Source organism: Astatotilapia calliptera, chromosome 2 (genome assembly GCF_964374335.1).
Source record: "Astatotilapia calliptera chromosome 2, fAstCal68.1, whole genome shotgun sequence".
Lineage (NCBI taxonomy): Eukaryota > Metazoa > Chordata > Actinopteri > Cichliformes > Cichlidae > Astatotilapia > Astatotilapia calliptera.
In genome coordinates this window covers 34,578,346-34,598,285 of record NC_137423.1, presented here as the reverse complement: position 1 = coordinate 34,598,285, position 19,940 = coordinate 34,578,346, and the positions used below count along the sequence as shown (strand labels likewise).

Genomic DNA, 19,940 nt, shown 5'->3' with positions numbered 1-19,940 from the left:
TCCATTCCGTTAAATACAGAAAAGATCAGTGCCAAGAGTGATGATTCATTATCACTGAAAAGGAAATTGGTCTATCCAAAATCAAAACAGAGTCCAATCTCAATTTTTTTTGTCCCCAGAATGCCAAGTGTGACCTAAAAGTATTGGCCAAGCCATTAGGTGGACAGCTACAAGGGCTGGAAACAAAGCCAGTACAATGCATTAGCCAGACCTACAACAATACTTGCTTCCAATTCACATCTTTCTTATCTTCAAGGATATTCCCATCTCGCTATAGAGAGATTAGCCTGACTCTGTTGACTGTAAATAATTAACCCTATTACAATAAACAAACTGTTGACCATTTAAATTACAGTGGGGCAAAAAAGTATTTAGTCAGCCACCGATTGTGCAAGTTCCCCCACCTAAAATGATGACAGAGGTCAGTAATTTGCACCAGAGGTACACTTCAACTGTGAGAGACAGAATGTGAAAAAAAAATCCATGAATCCACATGGTAGGATTTGTAAAGAATTTATTCGTAAATCAGGGTGGAAAATAAGTATTTGGTCAATAACAAAAATACAACTCAATACTTTGTAACATAACCTTTGTTGGCAATAACAGAGGTCAAACGTTTACTATAGGTCTTTACCAGGTTTGCACACACAGTAGCTGGTATTTTGGCCCATTCCTCCATGCAGATCTTCTCGAGAGCAGTGATGTTTTGGGGCTGTCGCCGAGCAACACGGACTTTCAACTCCCGCCACAGATTTTCTATGGGGTTGAGGTCTGGAGACTGGCTAGGCCACTCCAGGACTTTCAAATGCTTCTTACGGAGCCACTCCTTTGTTGCCCGGGCGGTGTGTTTTGGATCATTGTCATGTTGGAAGACCCAGCCTCGTTTCATCTTCAAAGTTCTCACTGATGGAAGGAGGTTTTGGCTCAAAATCTCACGATACATGGCCCCATTCATTCTGTCCTTAACACGGATCAGTCGTCCTGTCCCCTTGGCAGAAAAACAGCCCCATAGCATGATGTTTCCACCCCCATGCTTCACAGTAGGTATGGTGTTCTTGGGATGCAACTCAGTATTCTTCTTCCTCCAAACACGACGAGTTGAGTTTATACCAAAAAGTTCTACTTTGGTTTCATCTGACCACATGACATTCTCCCAATCCTGTGCTGTATCATCCATGTGCTCTCTGGCAAACTTCAGACGGGCCTGGACATGCACTGGCTTCAGCAGCGGAACACGTCTGGCACTGCGGGATTTGATTCCCTGCCGTTGTAGTGTGTTACTGATGGTGACCTTTGTTACTTTGGTCCCAGCTCTCTGCAGGTCATTCACCAGGTCCCCCCGTGTGGTTCTGGGATCTTTGCTCACCGTTCTCATGATCATTTTGACCCCACGGGATGAGATCTTGCGTGGAGCCCCAGATCGAGGGAGATTATCAGTGGTCTTGTATGTCTTCCATTTTCTGATGATTGCTCCCACAGTTGATTTTTTCACACCAAGCTGCTTGCCTATTGTAGATTCACTCTTCCCAGTCTGGTGCAGGTCTACAATACTTTTCCTGGTGTCCTTCGAAAGCTCTTTGGTCTTGGCCATGGCGGAGTTTGGAGTCTGACTGTTTGAGGCTGTGGACAGGTGTCTTTTATACAGATGATGAGTTCAAACAGGTGCCATTCATACAGGTAACGAGTGGGGGACAGAAAAGCTTCTTACAGAAGACGTTACAGGTCTGTGAGAGCCAGAGATTTTCCTTGTTTGAGGTGACCAAATACTTATTTTCCACCCTAATTTATGAATAAATTCTTTACAAATCCTACCATGTGAATTCATGGATTTTTTTTTCACATTCTGTCTCTCACAGTTGAAGTGTACCTCTGGTGCAAATTACTGACCTCTGTCATCATTTTAAGTGGGGGAACTTGCACAATCGGTGGCTGACTAAATACTTTTTTGCCCCACTGTATATCTATATTGTTTGTATACCTGAATATTTTCTTTCCCATGTTAAAAGGTTAGGCTTTCCACTGAGAGCTTTAACAACATGACGAGGATGTGTAATGTCAAGAGTTTGTGAAAACTTTTAAATTCAGAGCCAAAATGATTTGGAGAGCCTTAGTGGCTTTAGTTACTACTTTAACAGTTGTCAAAATATAAGAGACAGTTGTTAACTGCTTCTTTCCCCATTTCATATTTTGACATTTCCATTTGTAACCAATACCAAAAAGGTATTGCACATGCAAAAAGCCAAATATACTGATAGACTGTGGCATTTTTTTGTGTGCAGCTGGGATTCTCAATCAAGAACAACCAGCCTTTACATTATGTCCAATCTTAACTTGTATCTCATCTTAATCGAACAGTATGTCAGAAAAATGTAGCTTACGGAACAGTTTTTGATGTATGAACTGCAAACAAACAACACCTCATAAAGCAAACCCCCAGTCACCCAGCAACTGGTCAACCAACTAAATCTGCCTTCTTAATGACGTCGGCAACTTTTCCATCTTTGGCCTGGATTGTGATTGATGCGTGGTTTCTCAGAAACCTAACAGAGTTTTTAGGTTTAACCATTAACAAACATGCTATGGGTATTTATCCCAATGCATCATTGCTAAACGACAATAATTTGAAGAATAAACATGGCTTGTGATCTTTAAGTTAAAAATTAATAGTAGATCAATGAAATATTTTATGCTTAATGATCTAGAAGTTTTGACATTTTCAGAAACATAAAAAAAAGTAAACCATGAAACCTTTTGGACTTTAGCTCGGTTTTCACAAACTGTATCACAAGATAGAGGAGATTTATGTAATACCTTTTCTGTTAAGCTTATCTGCCGTTAAACAAGCTGCATACTGTAATATGCCATTCTTTGATGTAGGAGTGAAACAAATTATCAACGACAACATACTGTATTACTACCAATATGATGCCAATATCAAGTGTTGTAATTTTTAAAATCAGCAGGTTCTATGATTCTCTATGGAGGAGCTTAGTCAACTTATTTTTATACTGTACTCATACGTTGGATAACTAGTGAATTTAACTGATTATTGGAAACCTGGCATACAGATTTAGTTTCCTGCTGGAATCACAGTGCTCTCATTTCAAAGTAGTACACACTCACCAATCAATCACTTCAACTGGGCGTTGGGTTGGATACTCAATAATGGCAGAAGTGAAACTACCTCGGGCTGTCAGATACTTAGTCTTACAGCACTATAATTCTTCAGAAAACTCATATATAATACACAGCTGACAGTGGTTTTCAGTGTACTTTCAATTTAATGTATGTAACCAATATCAAATTACCATATTTGACGCATAGTCCAAATGTACATGTCTTTGTTTAGTCCCCTTGTATTTATGTACAATTATGCACATTAACATTAATATCTAAAAAAAAAAAGAAAAAAAAAAAAAGAAAATGACCACTCTACAACCACAACAGAAAGCACTACTTGCCAGACAGACAGGCGATTCATCTCTGGGATTAATCATAAACTCTTGATATTGTGAACAAGTACTTCATTTTTACCAGCCAAATTATTTTTAAAACAAAAAACAATGATGAATGCCTACTTTCAAATGTCATTGCATAAGCAAAAAATATCAGACACTGACACAAAGAAGACACACAGAAAGAGTGTCAGAAAATACGCTTGCGTGCTGTAGTCATTTTATTTCATCGTCCAAATGAGGACTCTAGCCACATGTTTTAAAAATAGCTATATTTTCTGTTCAAGCATAAGTTGTTCTGCTAATACTGTGACTGTAAATAATTAAAGTTGTGCTGGCAGGGGATCTGCTTTATCTAATATAAAAGGCCAGTAGCATGTGGGCTGAGACGACAAATTATCATGAACATCTGATCCTGGACAAGTGCCAGGGAACATGTGAATTGCGGCCACCTGGACAGCAAACTTCCCAAAGTCTGTTTCAGACAAGGGGTTAGATCAAAGAATGGCCTCAAACACTTGAAGTCTAATTTATGCAAGTAGGGACCAAAATAAATAAATAAAAATCGCAGCATTCATAATGAATTTATGCAGCCATTTGCTTCTCATTAATAGTTGGGGGGGGGGGGGGGGGGGGGGGGGGGCTAAATAAGAACAAATTCTTAGTGTTAATTCTGTAAAAAAAAACATCCCATCTTTCCTATAGTCCAGACTAGAAAAGGGAGCCAATAGGTTTACATAATGTTCCCTTATGCATGAACAGCCACATTCACACCTCAGTATGGATGTCAACTTTAGCATCCCCCACCCGATCAGCACACAGTTACACTCCATCAGGACCGGATGCAAACAGAGTGTGAGTGGGAAGAGGAGTTTGAGAGGAAAGAAGTACAACAGGATCCAAGATTTGATGCATATCCATATCCCTCCCCCATATCAAATAGCAATAATCTGCCCCCAGGAGCAATAACCCAAGGATCTCTATACTGACTATGTGTAGAGGAAGTAACTGTGAAAGTTGTCCTATGGACTCTGAAAGAACTGTAAAAGCAAATTTTTAACTAGTAGTAAACAATAGAACACTTTTACAAAGGGCTTCTCTATCACAGCATAAAATGCAAGCAAACACACCTTCTACAACCAGAATATCATTGAATCAAAGTATTCAAGGGCTCTGGATTTTACTTTACGGGTTCATAGACCAGACAGCTAGCAATACTAGGTTACTGGCTTCTGTCCATAGTTTTAAGGTCACGGATCAGTCAGGAAAAAATGCTACTTGTAATGCAGACTAAGCCAACAATAGTGCTTAAAAGCTGTGAAAGAGCACACATAAGCAAACCCCGTCACCTCAGAGAGGGTTCTCAAAAAGAAGCGGCACCTACACAAACATAACTCATGGTGAAAACTGGAAAAAGTATTCTGTATTGAATGAGGAAATAGTCTATGCCCTACGGCACTAAAGATAAGAATAGAACTATTGAACGGCCATTGATTTAGTGGTGGAGTCACTGTAAAATATAATGAGGGTCAGATGGTGGGGGCCACTTCATTTTTGAGCAGTTACGTGATTGCAATGCTCATCTCCAAAAAAGTGAGCTAAAGCCCGTAGAAGAAATGCTAATGTAAGGAAAAACAGAACTTATTGCATTATCTCTGCTTCACTGTCAAAGGTCAAACAAATCTATTCAATGGCAGTGATGTTAGTAAGTAAAGCAGAGTCAAGTGCCAGTATGTCAATATCAAACTGTATTCACCCTTGATGATAAAGCACCAACTACCAAAAGTGAATGGAGATCAATAAAGCAAATAGCCGATGGTCAATCGAGCTGAGATGTAATTGCTCAGTCAAAAATAAATGGTGCATTAGAAAATTGAGCGGGGCTTAAAACTTTATATTAAAATATGCCCTAAATTTAATTATGCATACATTGTGAAATAAGCACAGGCTTGGACGGAGGGGGAAAGGTGCTCTGCTGAGAGCGAGGGGAATGTAAGACTGCATTCAGCTGGTGCCAAACACCCAATGATGACTCTGGTCTGATGACACTGTGCGCTGTCACACCATCTCACTATTCAGTGACTATCCTGTTTTGTCAATCTGCATGTTGTAAGCAGAACTGAGTAACCAGAAAATTACAAGGCCTATTCATTGTATCACAATCCATCAAGACCACAACTCTCTGACAGCGCAGATTTTTAAATGATTATTTCATGTATTTTTAATGCCTTTGGCACTGTATCATTGAGATGCTGATACCACTGTGGTCATTTTTCTTGTGTAGCAGTCTGAAGTATTTTATTTGACTGCATTATATTTCTTCCTCACACATACAGACACACACTCCTATATTATATTATAATAGTGATAGACCGACTGAACAGCTACTATGGTGTACCTAATAATTATTTCTGCTCTAAAAATGATACAACCAAGCCAGAAGTAGGTCAGATGTGGCTGTGTACGAGAACATGATGTTGTGCCGTTCCTGTGAGCAATACTTGCATAATTCATACCATAAGACACAAAACACTCCATAAACCAACCAACAAACTGCAAAAGACCGGGCAGACCATTTCACCACATTGTACCACAATAGACAACCGTTCACATTCACACTAGCAATGAACTAGCACTTAGTTAAAGTTAAAGGGCATTGTAGAACCTTCGGCAACACTTATTAAAAGATTTAAGTGATTGAGTGATTTGAGCCTGTTTCAATAAGTTTAACTCTATGTGGAATAGAGAAAGAGAAACAGTTTCAAGGAATCATCAAAAGCCCAAAACTCCCATGATGTTCATGCCCATGGGTGTATGTAAACTCCTGACCACAACTGTACATCAAACAATCTACAGTAAAAACCACACAATCAAGATAAACTGAGTACTTTGTGGCTGTGCTGTTATACATTCTTTCTGCACGTGATCGCTGTCTTTACATAACAGCATATGCTTGTACACTTCATTTAGAGAAAATAGCAGATTCAATACTGCTGTTTTTTCTTTGTCTTCCAGAGCAGAAATGCAAAACAGTCAGATGATCCTGAGGTGTAAATGACACGGGAATGTTAGAAGAAATCCAGTTCTTTGTCACGCTGCTTCATTGACACAAACATGTTACCATTTATGGCCAGCAAGTCTGTTACAGAGACCGCCAGAAGTGGTTTTGGGTCGCACAATTTCTCTCTCTGGACAAGAAAGTGTTTTCTGATCTTTTGCTGTTAAGCCTTCTGTCAAGGTTTAACTGAATTGTGTCTCCAACAGCTTATACGTGCATGTCTTGCAAGAAGTAAAGATGACACTGTAGTGTGCAGAAGAAAAAAAATCTACTGACAAAGTGTGACAATGGTTCAGCAAGTGCTGTTTTTCTGGACACAAATAGATTTTGTGGTCAAACTAAATCGATGCTGTAGCTTTTTCTTACTAAACTGTTGAAGCAATTTGAAAATGTAAGCCCAAAAGAATACAGTATGCTCAGCTTTGTTCTGATCAGTCTCCATTGGTGGTTTTATAACCTTGTGCAGCAGGGTTATAAAACACTAAGCTCTTCCAGTACATAATGCAAGAGCTGTGCCATTAAGCTTCAAAAAATGCACTCAGAAAAGCTACTTAAATATATTTAATGAGGTGTGAGGGAGCTTTGCAAAGAAGAGAGAGCACTAGGGACGAATGTTTGTTCTTGTTCATGCTGCATGTGTACAACCTGCACTACACTGAGAATGTCACTGAACTGAATCTTTGTTTTCTATTTTCCCCACATTGAGGAGAAAGTGTGAGCGAAACATAAAATATATGCCTAAACACCCGAAAGGATTCTGACAGTATTGGAAGGCTTTCCAGAACAAATGCTTCGTCTCTAGCAAACTGTTTTAAAAACCGTTAATGACGACAGGAAAAACATTCTAACAGAAACTTAAAACTGTGATTATGACAAGCAAAAAAAAAAAAAAAAAAAGCTGAGTAATGACTGTTTGAATAAAAGGGGAAAGATACATGGGCTGAGTTAGTGCTGTTTACCCTTGCAGCTCTCTGGCACATTGCTCCGTTACATTCTCTGTTTTTCTTGTCAGCCCACTTGCCTGTCCTATTCCAGCATGCTCACTCGGTCTCACTAATTGTAACTCTCTCAATTTTGATTACACATCAAAGTGCTCACTGCCCATACCAGAAGAATTTAGAGTGGCTACATTTTCCTTTGAGGAAAATATAGCACAAAGGCACAAAATTAAAGCTTTGTTACTACAACGACTTTGAGGAGTACTCACCTCTTTGTTGTATTTCTTGTGTGGGAAAACAATTTCTAAATCAAGCAATCTTACGTGGGCTATTTTGTCTAATTTCAGCACAAAGTCCTTTAGCTGTTTTTAAACCTAACAGATTCAAAATACAAAAAGATTTCCAGAATTGAAATCCCCATTCCTTCATCCAAAGACATTTTGAGCTATCCCGGAGTCTATGCTATGTAAGCTAGTCACATATTGGTAGTTTTACACAGTTAGCGCCACAGATTACAGGATGTGCATCCAGATTATTTAATAGCATATGTGTTTGTCACCTGTTTGATCATTCAAAGGCTGCTCAAAGGTGCTCTTCATCCTCATTTAGGCCCCTTGGCTGCTCAGTTTTGTCCAGTTTAAAAGAAAGATGATTCAATAAATAGTCCACAAATATATCAGCAACCACTGGTTACGTGGCTGATGATGCCTGCAAAATCTGAACACACTACAAAAACTCTACTGCGCCTATATTACTTTAGAATTCAAAGTCAGCTTCTTTCATCTCATTATGAGTGGAACACCTAGAATAAAAACAGTTTTACTGAAGAGACTACAAGTTCAGACAAAGTTCACTTTAAAAGTTTTTAAAAAAGGATATTTACTCTCCTAACAAAGCAGAAGAACTATTGCTTCATTCCCATACAGTGTTACATCAAATCGACTTGTCTTTGTACAGCACCATTAATTTCATGCAAAAGTGGTTTTGGGTGGTTCAGCACATAATAAAGCAATCGCACAAAAAGCTTTAAACAGCATTTGTCTCTTAAGCAGCACACTTGGACACAATGCAACACACCTGAATTTTGCAATTAAGTTAATAAAGTTCCCTCTCCAAAAATAAATAAATAAAACATTAAAAGCAGCAAATAACAGTTTCAGACAAAAGGTTACCAAATCAATAAAAGGTAGATACATTAATCCATATGATACTATAATAGGAGTTACCTCCATTATGGATTCAGCAACACTTGGCCCATGGCATTGAATTAAGGCCCCATATTAAAGGCTACTCTCTTCCTCTGTCCGCTGTTTGCACATTGTGATGAATAGCCTTCAGAGTAATAACAGTCCAACTTGAACTGCGCGCTGATCCTAAGGAGCTGTTGTGGATAGGCAAAGGCTCATTGTTCCACTAGCATGCCTGCAGCTGTACTAGACACAGAGTGTAGTGTACCATTGGCTGGTACTGACCTATATTAGACTGCATCTCTCGACAACAGGGAGGAGGGAAACTCATCATGACCTTGCACTGGGAACAACTTCCTCAAACATTTTGGTCACAGACACATATAGCGACACTTTTGGTATAGTGACAACTTATAAAATGTCTAAAAGCCATAGTTGTTTTGTGAGTAACAGGTTTCATGAGAGGCTTTTTAAAGGTCATCCCCAAGCTGAAGTATTTTCTGTGAGTAACATCAAAAAAGATGACCTTTGAAATTTAAAGAAACACAATAAAAGCCCATTAATATTAAAAACAGGAAATGCATGTGAAGTCACAAACTGCTGACAGACAACTGTGGTCGGACAATATAGACATGGATGTTTTTAACCGGTTTAGTCTTGAAACATTCATAACACATAACTTAATCCGCCTTCAGGAGTGTGAACTTTGTTCACCTATTCACTTTGTTCTCAACCAGTTAAATTAAAGTCCTGCGGAGAATGAGAAAAGCACATTATTTTCCAGGGATTTCACGGAGAAAACCTCCAGACTTCACATTTTAAGGCCTGGAAAAGCAAGCACATTTTAAACTACAGCCTAGTCACACTTAAATTTCTCTTTAATTATATATCAAAGTAGTTTAGCCTTAGATGGGGTATGGTTTTTCCAGCTAAGTGCACACTCTCTGTACTCTGTTTGCGTGTGTGTGTGTGTGTGTGTGTGTGTGTGTGTGTGTGTGTGTGTGTGTGTGTGTGTGTGTGTGTGTGTGTGTGTGTGTGTGAGACAAATCACTAGATTTAGCTACTTAGACATAAGTTCTTGATGCGGCTGCTTTTTTCCCCATGTAGAGCATGGGTTTCTAAACTGCAGTACACTACAATGGTTGCTCCCCCACACCACACTGGCAGAGAGCCATGCAACACCAACAAAAAAAAACAGCATTTACAGTATGTCCTAATGCTGACAAGCTTTAAAAAAAACTCCATCTCAGCTACAGCCCCTCTGATGACATTATCTTTAATAATGTACCAAGCTACACTGACTGTAATTACTACTCAATTAATTATCCTAAGACGCTGCATAGGAGAGCAACAAGACTAATGACAAAAATCAATGGTGGCCCTTTCCTTCCCCTGCTTCCACTGCTTAGAAGGCATGGTTGACTGTGGTATTCCTACAAAGCATTTCTTCTCAGTGAACTGTAGCCACATTAAAAAGACAAATCTTTCACCCTTTGACTAAACAACACTTCCTTCCTAGCCAGGAGTTTGCCATGAAGATAATCACTGGAGGCTGTTGCTTTACCTAAGTGATGAACGTGTAGGAGGGGACACGTTCGTCTTTCTTCCAGCATTCGTTAAATCCTAACATGCTGTTCCTCTCTCTCTGTGTCAGCGAGTACCCTATCATTTTGGGTGACGATGAAAAACTGGGATGATGAAACAGCACAGATGCTGACGTCCCCACCCGACTTCCTCCATGCGCAGACACACGGATGGAGACATAGACACGAAGCAAAAAACACAAACACCCAGAATACACACGTCTCAGTATTCTCTTCGCATCTCACAGCAAACACTCTGAGTAACGCTAGAGCTGAGCCATAGCACAGAAAATCTCTGGATGAGCCTTTATACATATATGGATGATGAGGATGCATTTTGAGTGCCACTAGCCTGGTGAGGATAGGTGGGGGTCAGGAACGGCAGGAGGAGTGTAAGGAGAATTCAAAATAAATGAAGCAACCTGAATTATTTAGAGGTACAAACTGAGAATTCAATCCAGGTTTTAAAAGGAAGTGGAAAAATTGCCAGAAAAAGCCATCCATGGTCCCTTTGTATTGAGCCTGAACTGCCCCCTCCACTATAGGAAGGCTGAAAATGTCCGTCCATTCGAAAGGAAACTGCGAGGCGCAAAGAGGCAACATATCTAACCCCCAGATTCACTACAGTTTTTCAGGCTTGAGTCACGCAGGTCTTTCCGGTCTCCCCCACTATATTTCATCAGCCCACTATCTCACAGCAGGCCGTTTATTCTTTCATGGTACCTCTCTCCCCACGCTAAATATATTTATTATCCCGCTGTGTGTTGCAGATGAGCTTCTTTGGCTGTGTTTCTATTACTGGGCAGAGTGCAAGAGATCAGACGGAGACAGGAAGGATGAGAGAAAACAGAGTAAGCAATTCTCTTCACCAGCCAGTTCACGGTTGCAAGACTAATGGCGGCAAAACTGAGCACACATAATCAATATGCATCTCCCCTAATCAAACAGGCCTGATAAATCAGATGACTTTACATGCCTTCTATGGGCTGTGGCACTTAGATGCACTGTTACCCTTACTGCTAACCAAAGAGTAACAGCTCTGTTCGGGAATTCTTGATTCTCATCAGTTACTGAAAGCCCCTAGCACGTTTCCAACAGGTGCTACTAGTTGTTAACAGTAGTCAGCATGTCAAAAGCCAGACCAGCATGGAAAAACACATCTGAAGCATTCTGAAGGACGGATAATGCTGCAATAACTGAATGCTTGTAATGCTGCAGTACCGGTAGTTGCCCCAGTACTTGCAGGCCATAAGCAGATACTGTTTTTTCTTATTGTACAGCAGCAGATAAAAACATTTCCTTTTATTGCTGAATGAGAAGTCAGCTTTTATTGAGAAAAGTGGACATGTGATAAAATCTGGAAGTTTAAAATATAGTTCACTCAAGTAGCGGTTTGACCAGAATGGAGACCTAAAGCACCTATATCAAAATTCTAAAAACACCTCAATACTTGCTTTTTTTTAGTGTCCTTTATAACAAAGGCAGCTTATGTATGTATGTAAATAAATCCCACCTATAATGAGATACTAATCTTATTACTTAATACAAACAGTACTGCCTTCATCTTCTCTAGCTGACATACAGCCTAACATACATACTTCACACAGTCTCTCCACTCTTTACCAGTTGAGCACTCAAACAGAAGCATGGCAAACAGAAAAGTACCTTAAAGAGTAACACCCTGGTCTTTATGGGGTATATTGTGGAGTCAGTAAAGCTTCCATTTCAACAACATATAAATAGTAACCAGTTATTGGAAACATTAACCTGTCCAGCACACATGTTAATGTCATACATGTAACTATTAGCAAATACCGGTACCCAACTGCTACCTTAGCTGTCTGTTGACTTACCATTATTTCAAACCCATCTTGTCTGGCAGCTTTTGCAATCAGAATTATGATCAAACACATTTTGTTTTTCCAAGATGAGCTCAATAAATTCTCTATAGGCTCCTCTTGTTGTGTTTCTCATGTTTCTTTTACTGGTTTACTTTTTCATTAGTGTCATTTCAGTTATTACAGTATATGCGTAGTATGACAATGTCCAAGCTGACAGGCAGGAAAACAAAAAAAGGAGGGAAAAAACTGGAGAAAATCTAATAGTGAGTATTAAGGAAATGAAACGACAACAATGATGGAGCTAAGCACCAAACATCATCAGTCCTACATTCTGTAATGTAAAGAGACAATGTTAATTTAACGAGATTAAAAAAAAATTAGCACACAACTTGTGTTACAAAATTGATTTAACATAATTATTTGTGTCTAGAAAGTGTTATGTTTCGCTTAAAAGTCACAGATTGAGGCGGAGAAAAGGTCATCAGCAACTAGACAGAAATCGTGGCCACGGGTCTCACCAGTGTCGCTGAGCCAAAAATAAACAGGACTGTAGCTAAATATACAGACAAGTGTTATTCTAATATTTATTTAAAAGACAATGGACTCTTAATTTTTAATAGTAGCACTGAGTTTGAAATTCTAATGTTGTTATAGCCCTACACTTGAGTGTGAGCAACATTAATTGCTACATAGGTTTGTGAAAGATGTGTACATTTCAAAACTGCGAGTGCTGCTGACCGACTTGCCAAACAGGTTTGCAAACCTCTGGGAATTTCCAAAGCATTTGACATGCAAACCTCGAAACCCCTGACATATAATAACATTTTCTCTCAGGAAAAGACTTGCTTTCTAGTTCTTTGGTAATGTCATGTAGTCTCAGAGTTGAGGCAGGCCTCAGATCATCATGGAAAGATTGATGAGAGATGGAGAGGTGGTTTTAGACTTCTATATTTTACAGCAGGAAGAACTTTACATATGCTAATTGTAATTTAAGGCTTTCAGTGATTTATTTGAACTGTTCTGTTGCCAGGGTGAAATGATTGTACAGCATAAATCTTTAACAAATCTCAAATACATACACTGCCACTAATATTTGATTAAAGGTCACTTAGCAAGTTGCACCTTAGCTAGCAAGATGCTTTTGGCAGTTATTTACAACCTTCTATCATAACTTTGTCAAGATACTTGAATCGGTTTAAACTGGTTGGTTTACTGGGGCATGGACACAGCTTTTCAACTTACTCCATAACTTTTTGCATATTTTTGGGAATGAAATTCCAGGATTCCGCTTTATCCATTCCAAAACCAATTTAGTATCATTTTCCTACCTAGAAAATCTAATTGTGTCTAAGCTTCAATTGTCTATCTGTTGAGGTAGGCAACTGAAGATTGTAAACGAAACTGGTGAAGCTGAAGAATTTGAAGGTGGTCCTGCTACATTTTTCTATCCACGCTGTGCAATGTAGAAGCACCACTGGCAGAACAACAGGCCTGGAACATGATGCCACACCACCATGCTTCACAGCTGGTGCAATATTGTTTGGTTTGAAAGCCTCACCTTTAATCCTCCTCCTACTTGTCATTGTAGCCAAATAGCTCAATCAAGGTCAAGTTTACTTATTTAATCAATGTCTTGTCTTTCCATAAAATCTTTTTCCTAAAGGCATTTCTGTGGGCAGCTGCAAATTTCATTCAAGCTTTAAGGTGTCAATTCTGAAACAGGGGCTTCTTCCTTGGTCAGCACCCACTAAGTCCAAGGGGGTGTAAAACTTGCATCACTGTAGACAGTGATATTTGTATTATGTAAGTTTCCAGTTCATGGCAAGAGCCTTGATGATCCCTTACCAGTTTCCCCTCATCTGACATTTTGGTGACAGTTTGGGTCTTCTTCCAGACGTTGGCACGGTGGTGACATATCGGAATAACTTGTACTTTTTTTAACTGATGATCTTAGATTCTGCATTTGTTTAGAAACGGCTGCAAAAGAAAACATAAATCTACAGTTCTTTTTTTAGATCATCACTGAGATCCTTGGACTTTCCCATTGTTCTGATCATTGGTCAGTCCAGTGAGTGCTGTCAAACAAATTCTTTTTATGCTAGTAAAGAGAAAATACCAGTTTTAGTGAAAACCTACCTCTCAGAATCAGATGGGAATTTTATTATGAACTAATCTGTCAGTTAGGTTAGTTCCTTGTCAATTTGCATATACAAGTGAAGTCCAAAGACAAAAAGCAGCAATCTGGCACTGGAGAATATTTGGTATTTTCCCAAAGAAGGATTTAAACAGCTGACTGATTTTTTAATTAAATGGAAACCTATTTTTAGCACACATTTTTTGATCGTGGAATCCAAAAACAAGTTAGCCTTGTTTATGTCTATATGGTTACTTCCTGCTTTTGTGCATACCAAAGCTTCCATTCTCTTAACTGGTGACTGCATCACATGAGGCCTCGGTGTACTTCACCACTGAGCAGAAGAAATATTTTCTACAGCACTGTAACATAATCCAAATAAAGGACTGAAACTTCACGTGCGGGGTTTTTAACCGAGCTACTGAGTAGGAGGAGATCTAGTAGTTACCATGGTGCAAAAGGAAAGGAAACTGAGGTGCTGCATGGGCAATGTTGTTTTTATTTGCTTGCACTGTTCTCCTTGAACACAAGGCAGGGCTTCCACAATAATACTATCACATTTTTGCCAGGCTCCACCTCGCACAGATCACACTGCTGCCTTCAAGGGCTTGAATGAACATCAAAGGCAACTGTGTGATTTTGCATTCCTGTCAAGAGCATTACAACCTCTGGAGCTTCCCTACTCATGAAAAGCCCCCTCGTTCCCACAGCCATCTTTAATGATTTTCTAAACACTCCGGGTTTAGTGGCACGGCACATCATAGTGTGAGAGTCAAGTAAACACACGAGGCTTCCACTGTGCCTTTTTGGTCACTCTCCCTCCTCTCCATCTTTCTCCCTCTTCATGATGCACGTGTACCTCCCGTGGGCAAGGGGAGGGTGGCAGAGAAAAATCAGGAGGAAGAGAGCCAGAGCCTCAGATACCAGCACTGCATGCATCAATGATAGTGTGGCTGGCTGCCCTGCACAAAATATTATTTACAGCTCACGCTGAAGAGAGATTACAGCAGCAATCCTCTCCTCAAGCAGGAAAACCAGCTGACCTGGCAACACTTAGAGAGAGGCCAGGAGGAGGGTCAGGAACTATAATTATTATATTGCTTCTCCCTATTCACTCTCGGTGTCTATACTGCTCACACAGCGTGTGAGGGATTCAGCTCAGTGGTGACAACAGGTTACTGGTGCATAAGAAGTGGATAAAGAGGCAGTAAAGGCGGTGTAGCATTTATAAACGCAGATACTCCACTTTCAACTAGCCCACTCATGATTAACCGATGAGAAGGGCAATGAAACCAGTGGATGAACTTTAAAGAGGCAAGCATTTATTTCACCAATTATGAAATATCATGCCTAAGCGATTAATGTTGGCAAAACACCACCTTACACCACTGAAAAAAATGTTTATGGCCAAGCACATAGCAGGGACTGTGCGATTATGCTTCCTGAGGACAAATATGCATTCATTATCTGGTTAAATTGATTTCAACTAACAGATGTGTCGTTTCACTTACACTAAGACTAACAGTATAAATTACCCACTGTATGTACAATATATATGACCAATTTTCTATATTCAAAATTTAAGAACCTGCATCAAGTGACATTCACAGCATTTATATTAACTGAATGGATGAAATAGTTGTTTTCACTAATCAATACTGAGTCAACAGATATGGACCATAAAGACAACACAAGGTGGCACACCTGGTTTGATAGATTATGTTTTGACTTACAAGTGAATAAATTTTTGGAGCCCAGAGAATAGAAACATTTCCCTGGGCATAGGTGTCTTCTCAATCGAGCTGTAGTTTCCAGGTGTTTACTGATATTATTGCTCTTGTGCATTGTTATTTATTCTTTTTTCCCCATTTTGTATTTCTGTCATTTTTTTTGCTTTTTTAGAACTTGAAAACCATTTTAAAAGGTTTCATTATCATCACTGTAATATTGAAAGTGTTAATGACGATAATAATATTGTTGCTTAGGATGACGACAGACTGTACTTCCCTTGTATCACTGCAAAACTTGCACTAAAAGTGCAGTTGACTCCCCGTTAATGCTAACTTGCATCTGTCGTGACTTCCTGGCTGGTAAGAACTTACCTAACAACCAGCTGCTTGACTAACGAGAGCCGTGAAGTGAGACAACAGCTGGTTCGTGTTATCTGGCGGTGTGAGGAAAACTGTTTGTTGCAATGTGTGTGGATTCAATCGCAATTACAACGAAGACAGCAAAGGGGAAATACATCACGCAAGGGCACGCTCAGCACTTCATTGTTATTTGGGGAGGGGAAGCAAAACCACAGCGGTTAAACGCTAGCAGTGGCAGCTGGACGTCATAAGCTAACCGTGTGTGTGCGCGCGTGTGTGTGTGTGTGTCAGGCACACATACCCAACGGTTCAGTCTTCTCCGTAGCATCTTTTCTTCCTTTAATTTCACAATGCTGATGAACTCTTCAGATTCAACAGACGCCTCCGGGCTCTGCTTCAGTTTCTCTGGTGAATAACTTTACATGTATGTTAGTAAACGTGCTAGCTCCTTGGCTATCTATTCTCTACTCTAACGTTAGTTCTAGCTATATGAAATGCCGCAGCGACGCTACATCGTTTCCATTTTGTTTGATTTCGGTATCTTCGCACCATTCGCATTCTCTCTCCCCTCTGAATATTTTCCCCGTTGCGGTGTACTAGTCGCGCTTCACGCTGCTCAAGGCTGAAACAGTGCCTGACATTTCGCTCTGAGCCCTGTTGCTTACACGCGAAGGAACCATTTGTCGCCCCCGAGTCTCGCCTTCCCGCTGACTCAAAAAGCTGGCTAACGCCACGGTAAAAACTAACTTCTCCTGCGAGTCCCCCGTGCACAGGTCGCCTCACCTCCCTGTCAAACAATTTTCACTCCAGCAGCAACAGCAGCAGCCCACCAACGTTCCCACGTTCACAAGCTCCACCCGGCGAAGGTGCGGCTTGCACTGCACTGTGGGTAATGTTGTCTAAATTCCCGTGCTGGGGGACCAGCGTGACACCAAAGGTCAGGGAGTATGGACGCCCGTCTCTAGATGGGAAGAACTTCTAGGTTTTAGTTTCATTTTACATATTTTTCTCAGCTGAATTATTTTGTGTATGTTTCTGCATTAGGCAACATCTTATACCCCCAAATAACTTAAATCAAGGCTGTTAAAGTCAGTGTACTTTGTGGGCCACACACAACCCAGGAACATTTCCTTTCTGTCAAAGGCTTAACTAAACATTTCATACCTGACTTGTCTTAATATAAGAAAAATAACTCTGTTCTTCCATATGACAAATGTATAAAATTACTGGTAGTGCATTGTCCAGACTGTTTATGAAACATTTACAACAAGTTTATGTTAATTCATAGAAAATGCAGACATTTCTATAGTGCATAGTTTAAAAACAGAAACTTTTCCTTCATTTAATTGTTTATCTATTTCTTAATACTTTGGTTTGGTGTGGGCAATGGCAATCAATAGGACAAGCTGTAAAACTTATGAAGATATAGTTACAAATGCCTTCTGTTTGACAACCCTGACCTAAATGGTATGCGCACTGGGATACAAGCAATAACATCAGCTTAGTGAAAGCACACCAACATTGACACCAATGACAGGCAGAGTGACCAGATAGGCATAGAAACAAGTTAAATTTGAGGCAAAGAATATGTTTGTGCATTATGTGACAGATACCAAAAGGCGGTTTGATGCAATGTTATTATAGTTAATTTAAAAAAAAAGTTCTCATATAAAATAATTATTTAAAAAAAATGGAAAAAATTAAAGATAACCGAAACTTTACAAACTAACTTAAATAAAATACGGAGAAAATATCCTTAGTTCTAGCGTTTGTTAGTGTGGTAAAACTTTCTAAAAATTTGCCTGATTAGGCTTTGAAAAACTTATATCGTCAGACTTTGGATGTCTACAAGGCTGTGAGTCACTGCTTTCAAAAAGTTCTGTTTTTATGGTAATATCTATACTGGTTTTCCCAAACTTGCCCATTCTGGAAAGCCTTGGGTTTCAACCCCAAATAATGAAACTAACACTGAAACTAATAAAAACTCAACTAAAAGTAGACAAAAAGAAAAACTAGGTCTAAACCAGCCAACTCCCTCAGGACACTTAAACTCAATCATGGTGAGACAGTAACTGCCATTACTGTAATTCCTCACACTCAGTAGGTGAAATACAGAAAGTATAAACAGTTGCTGATGTCTGTCGTTATGGTTTTATTCTATAGTCTTCTTACAGTCACCTCTTCTCTTTCTGTTCTAGTAACTATGAAACTGGTTGCTGTTCTGTCTGCTAATCATCTCTGTGGCTTTGTGACTTAAGTTGATTTAGAATGATTCATTCAGAATGTGGGACATGGTCTCAGTATGTGGGACATATTGTCCCTGACAGCAGCAGTCTTGAAACACCTACAGTTGTTCAGCTCAAAGAAACTCAAAAGCCTAGGACGCTCACCCACAATACTAGGTCTCCAGTACCCAACCCAAGAGCATCTCTGGGACGTGCCAGAACAAGCCCTGACTGTAGAGTCCACAGAGGATTTATTGCCAAAGTCCAAATTCCAGACAGCACAGGAGTCCCATGGAGGTCCCTCATGCCCCAACAAGTCAGAACTGTTTTGACAAAAGGCATCTGCAATCTTTTATTACTTAGAGTCAGTATTTATGAAATAAGAAAATCCCATTTGAAATCATTTTTATACACCTCATGCTGTTTGAGGCATCTCCTGATATGATTACAGGAAGTGAGCAATCTTTCAAGTTTGGAAGGAGGGGTTCTGAAAATTCTATTTTAAATGACACAAAAAATGATCCACAAAGCCAGCACTCTGACTGCATGAAAGTAAATCATAAAAGCAACGCTGAACGTATTTTGAAACTATGCAAATGAAATATTTCAGATCTTAACTAGAGCATAATCCAGTTCATGATTTCTGTCTTCAAATCTCCCATCAAATTCTCTTCCGGCCAGCCAAAAGTTATATGCTTAGGAATTTCTAACTGCTTTTAGAATCAATGGTCTATAAGAGCTACCATAGCTTAATGCCAACCCATGATTATACTAAAATAGCAAAAATAATATTAGCCAAAATAAGTTATGATTAAAGATTTTTTAAATTTATTTATTTTTATAGAATAGATCTGTATTAGATTATTAACTACTGGTGTCATGTAGTATAATGTGTTGTGTAATGGACAAGTATGCCATTGTGTCACACTTCAAAATGCAGAATACGCTTGAATCATGTTAATCAAGGAAACGGAAAGAACTAAATGTTCTTTATCTGAATCTTTGACCTTAAACGCCATCGCTCAGCATGCTCAAGCTAGATGCTACAGGGCAGTACAGTGACCCTTTAGTTCTGAAGTTCTTGTTTGTATTTGTGTGGGTCATAGCATGAGTGGTGGCCTCAGCAGATTTTTTTTGCATGTGGCATCAGATTTGCATTCTTGCTTTGGTCACTGCCCTGCTTTAAATGAAATGTGCTCATACTGAAAAGCCATGCACTTTGTGAAACCAAAGGAAGTTCATTAGAAAAAAATGCTCACACGTTATCCCTCACATGAGAAATCAGGCATGTATTTGTGTGGTTGTGAAAGAGTGTTCTGAACCAAAAGAACAAACAAGCTACTAGGTATTCACACAGTTTGTGCTTAATACTCAGTGGAAACTAGATGTCAGCTCTGACAAAGAAGTGCATAAGCTTATTTTAGTCTGA

At 39.5% G+C, this 19,940-nt stretch overlaps 1 protein-coding gene across 8 annotated transcripts in view; it reads right to left on the bottom strand.

Moving 5' to 3' along the window:
* The window catches only part of atp11c (ATPase phospholipid transporting 11C (ATP11C blood group)), a 42,682-nt gene extending 25,528 nt beyond the window's left edge, over positions 1 to 17,154 (bottom strand). For 7 of the 8 annotated variants that reach the window (XM_026144875.2, XM_080308126.1, XM_080308129.1 and 4 more), the window contains exon 1: positions 16,588 to 17,154. In XM_026144875.2, the coding sequence (XP_026000660.1) occupies positions 16,588 to 16,614 (27 nt within the window). In that variant the 5' untranslated portion in view covers positions 16,615 to 17,154. The remainder of the gene's footprint in view (positions 1 to 16,587) is intronic. The other variant, XM_026144867.2, reaches the window with a different exon arrangement.
* Between the last annotated feature and the right edge of the window lie 2,786 nt (positions 17,155 to 19,940).